We start from the raw sequence: 4,999 nt of genomic DNA on the forward strand, positions 1-4,999 counted from the left end.
ATCACTTTCAGCGTTTCTCATCATCCCTCCCTCAGCGTCACCGTCACCCACTCCCATCAACAAAATGGCTGTTGGAGGGGAAGCTTGTGCGCATGCTCGGCGCACCTCTGGCAGGGAGGGCAGGGCAGGTATCAGTGTGCAGCCCGCTGACTGACACACACTCCCGGCTCGGCTCAGGCTCCAGCATGCGGCGGCAGGAGGCGCGAGGAGACACCGACTGATCAGAGTCCCGCTGCCCCGCCGCTCTCTGCTCTCACCCGGCTGCTGCTCCGAGGATCCCACCGGACACTTTGAGAGGAGTTCGTTTGATTTTGAACCTGCACGAAGCGGAGCGCAGCGCGCGCAGAGACACCGCCCCGGACACAGGTGAGAGGGAACTTCACCCGCCTCCAGGTGCATCGATCGGGATTTGCTCGCGGCTTTTACGCACAACTCTCCGGGAGAGGAATGTCTCTCCGGGGGAAGCTGGGAATCTGAGTCCGAGGAACTGGACTCACTGGACGCCGAGTTGTTCGTATCTTCACCGTGTTCCCGCTCCGCTCAGCTCCAGGTGCTGACGATGTTCCAGCACAGCAACAACAAGAAGTGCTTCACCATAGAGTCTCTGGTCGGGAAGGAGGCGAACGGCCACAGCGGCGGCGGCTCCGGGGACGAGCCCATCCGGCCCACGGCGCTCCGGTTCCCGGAGTCCCTGCACCCGGCCGCCGCCGCCGCTGCCGGGGTCTTCGGCTCCTGCTTCCAGGGAAGCAGCGGGAGGACTTTGTACTCGGCCGGGCCGGACATGGTGCTCCAGGAGCCCGGGACGCACACGCAGAGCTCCGGCGGGCTGCCGCTGCACCCGCTGCAGATCCCCCCGCAGAGCTTCTTCAGCCCGCAGCACCGGGACGCGCTCAGCTTCTACCCCTGGGTGCTGCGGAGCCGGTACCTGGGACACCGCTTCCAAGGTGAGCCGGGGGGGAGGGAGGGAGTGTTCCCGCGTTTAATCTGACATTTCTGTGTTTATCAGATTTTCCAGCTCGTTGTCGCGGAGGATTGTGAATCTGGAGATTTGATTTTCTCTCTTTATATTTCTTCTTTTTTTTTTATCACGATCAGAATCTGATTATAACTGAAACATCATTTTCATCAAACTGCACTTTGATTTTTAAATGATATTTTCTTCAACATTAGACGATAATAATTCTGTTTTCCTCGTGAACAGTGTCAATAATAATAATAATAATAATCTCTGATTGTTAATGAATGACAGTCGTTGTGCTGCAGAGTTTGATTGACAGTTTGCACGTTGACTCAGTTTTGATGATGAATTGATTTATTGGTTTATTATTGGAGAATCTGAGCCTGTGATTTCATGTCAGTTATTTAATGATTTCACTGGTTCATGAAGGTTTTTAGCTGCTGAGGAAAGTTCACAGCTGATCACAATAAGAATCATATAATAATATAATAATATAATAATATGAACATCAGAAGATGGTTTCTCATATTTATTCTACATGCTTTTCTTTTTTTTAATTCAAAATATTTTCTCTCATTTCTTCATAATTTAAAATTCTCACGTATTCTCAGGAAACCCCCCCCTCCCCCCCCCCCCTTCTGCACACGCTTTATAGTTTAAAATCTTTTTTTGTCTTAATATTATATTTGTTTCATCTGCAGCTGAATGTTCATGTTGATTTTGAAGCTGCAGCCTGATCGACCTGCTGCAGCTTGTCGCCTCATCATTTCCTATAATATTCCCACTAGTGATAACACAGTGTGGTGTTGTGTTTGAGGCCTCTCTGGTTTCCCGTAATTTTGATTATTAACATTAATAACGACGGAGTTTTACCTCATCTGAGGGTCAATTTCTTTCTTTCCGTTTACTTTAAAACTTCGGACTCAGTCACAACTTTCAACGTGAAGCTGCTTTTTACGAGTTTGGACTCAATGTATTTAAAAGGATCATGAAGGTGTCGCTCTGTGTTTACATTAAAATTAGAAATATTTCCTCTATAATGATTTAAAAAGGTTTTATAGAGTCACTCAGAATGAATCGCCTCAGTCCTGTTCATGTTTCAAATAGAAATCTATTGAAACGTTGTTTAAATCATCACATTCTGCCACCGATGACCTGTGACGAGCTCGTGTTGAACCTGCAGCAGCTACAATAGAGAAATTAAATATGAACTTTATTGTCGCGGCTGTTTTAACTGGAGATGATTTTTGTTTCTATGATAATTAAACGCGACAAAGTTCATTTCATTAATTAGAGACTCGGCTGAGATTTTTACTTCACGGGCTTTTATGAAATTATACGAGAAAAAAAACGTTATTATAATTTTAATAAGTGAAAATTTTCTTTCTCAACATTATTTCTTCTTCGTCTTTTAGAGGAATTTTAAACAAGATTGTAATAATTAAAAACAAAAACAAAAAACATCTGTTCACATCTGGAAAATCACTTTAATAAAAATCTATCTTGTAACGTGTTTTTCAGTGTAAAAGTCTCCTTGATGAGCTGCTGCTGTGACACGGACTGATCATTTTCAGCTGGATATTATTGTGTTTTAATAAATGGGTGTTCATGCAGCAGCGAGGCAGCGGCCCCGGAGGGCCACCTCTTCATGTGAGGCCCCTGCAGTCACAACAAGAAGAAAAGAAAAAGTCACGTTATTAAAATGAAGTAAAAATCATTTTAGCTCAAATGTTAAAGAGAAAATTATTTTTACTGTTTTTTTAATAGAAAATTATGATTTTTTTTTTTAAAAAGAGAAATTGTCAGAAATAAAAAATGTATTTGTGAACATGTGACCCAGAGAGGAATTCTGTTTGATCAAATACTATCATTAAAATAAGTCATGAAAATAACATAAAACATAAATAATAAAATGTAATATTAAAAACACAACACAATTATCATAATAAATTAATAAAAAATCCAAATGTTTGTTCAATAAAATAAAAACAAAATACACAAAAAGAAAATAAAAACCAATAAATGGATCTTGTGAATGAGTTTTTGAATATAAAGTAGTTTGTGCTCCTGAAATCAGACCAGAAAATAATTTCACATTAAAGAATTAAAGTTTCGTTGAAATAAAACTTGAACCTGAAGTGAAACGTCTCAGAGTTCAGTGTCGTGAGGTTCTCTTCCTGTTTCTCACTGCAGCTTCACCATGAAACGTTCAGGATCCTCAGTGAAAGTTGTGATTATCTCGTCACGTAGCGCTGCAACGATCAGCTGATTGATCCACAGAGAATTCAACTATTGACGATCGATTAATCGGTTAGTCGTTTGTCAGTTTTAGAGTGCGACTCTTTGTTGCTTTTATATCTTTTATATCTCTGAGTTTTGACGAGTTGTTGGACACTTGAACGCGTCACTTTGAACTCTGGACACTGTCTATGTTTTCTGATGAATTATACACAGCTGATCAATCAGGAAAGTGACTGATTGATTCATTGATTACAAATCTCATGGTCAGTTTAACGTCTGAGCTGGAATCCAAACTTTCCTCCATCTAATGACTGAAACGAAAAGTTTACACCCAGAGTTAGTCTTTTGTTTTTAGCTGTGATCCGTCACGACCTCTGACCTCTGACCTCTGCTGTCATGTTCCCGGTTCCTTGTGTCGTTGACCTCATCAGCTTCAGTCACAGTTTCACGTCTGTCAGTAACTGAGGATCAGTGACTCAACGCTCTGATCTGATTGGTGTTTTCTTGCTGTCAATCAACAACAGTCTGATTCTTTTTTCACCTTTTGTTGTTTGTTGTTGTCATCACGATGTAAACAACATTATTCTCAATATTGATTAATTATTTAGTTAATTAATCGATTTTTTTTCAATACAAAGTCAAATTAAAGAGTAAAACTTAATAAACATTAACTCTAAGTTTCGAGTTGTTCATGTGAGTCGAGGTGATTATAGATCAAAATAAGTTCAGTGAGATGCAAATAAACAAAAAGTAAAAATATGTAAATGATGAAAAAAATGTATATATAATAAAAAACACATATATAAAAAATAAAATGCTAAATAAATTACATACAAGGTAATATACCTATATACACACATGTACACGTTTTGTCAGTAAACATTCCTAAACCCACAAATAAACCCATAATAATGTTGTAAAATATTAAAAATTATTTTTTTAATTGAAATTTTATAATTAGACAGTTTTTATTTCCTGTGTTTATGTCTTATATATGACTTTAATTAACCACGTATTTTAATGGTAAGCAGCAGGTATAATAGCAGGTTAATTTATTCAGCACCATTCAGGTGGAAGAGACGTGGAAATACATTCAACTAGAACATTATTTAAAAACAAAAACAGATTTGAATAAATAAAAGTGAAAATATTTGAATAAGTCATAAAATCAGGCCGCGGTGATAAAACATGGAAAAGATGTTGTGATTTTTTTGGTGATGATTGAAATGATCTCAGGTGTTCAGGAAGCTGGTTGAACAGGTGAGGAGCAGAGAAACTAAAAGCTGCTTTAGCACAATAATTAATAATAAAATAACTCTAATTATTACTTATTGTCGCTGTCCAATCAAATCCATGTATCTCCAATTTCTGGAAGAAGTATTCAGAATAACATTTTTTAAATGTCTAAATGATTTAAACGTCACTGGATTTTCTCAGTGTCTCTGTTCTGAGAAAACACGACTTCATTTCATTTTATTGAACATTTACATTTTAAAATACGAGTTTTTATTGAACTGAGATAAATTAATATATTAATAATATTCAGCTTGTAAAACCTGCTTCATTAGCACTAATAACATCAGTTAATTACAACTCTATTAATCTCTATTACAACCTGGTTTATCAACAGGTACACACACACACACACACACACACACACACACACACACACACACACACTGTTTGGAATGAAAAGATAAAAATTGACTGTTATGAATTTTAATTAATTTTAGTTTCTTTTAAACACTTTTACACAAAGTGGAAATGAGTTTTGAAGTTTGTAATGTGTGTGTGTGTGTG

The 4,999-nt window shown here is 38.4% G+C and overlaps 1 protein-coding gene across 1 annotated transcript in view; it reads left to right on the forward strand.

The window, feature by feature from the left end:
- The first annotated feature begins 559 nt into the window (after positions 1-559).
- The window catches only part of LOC111235925 (homeobox protein EMX1-like), a 14,339-nt gene continuing 9,899 nt past the window's right edge, over positions 560-4,999 (forward strand). Inside the window, exon 1 of the mRNA XM_022764501.1 lies at positions 560-944. Coding sequence (XP_022620222.1) covers positions 560-944 — 385 coding nt within the window. The remainder of the gene's footprint in view (positions 945-4,999) is intronic.

This window comes from Seriola dumerili, unplaced genomic scaffold (assembly GCF_002260705.1).
Source record: "Seriola dumerili isolate Sdu_G_001 unplaced genomic scaffold, Sdu_1.0 BDQW01000544.1, whole genome shotgun sequence".
Lineage (NCBI taxonomy): Eukaryota > Metazoa > Chordata > Actinopteri > Carangiformes > Carangidae > Seriola > Seriola dumerili.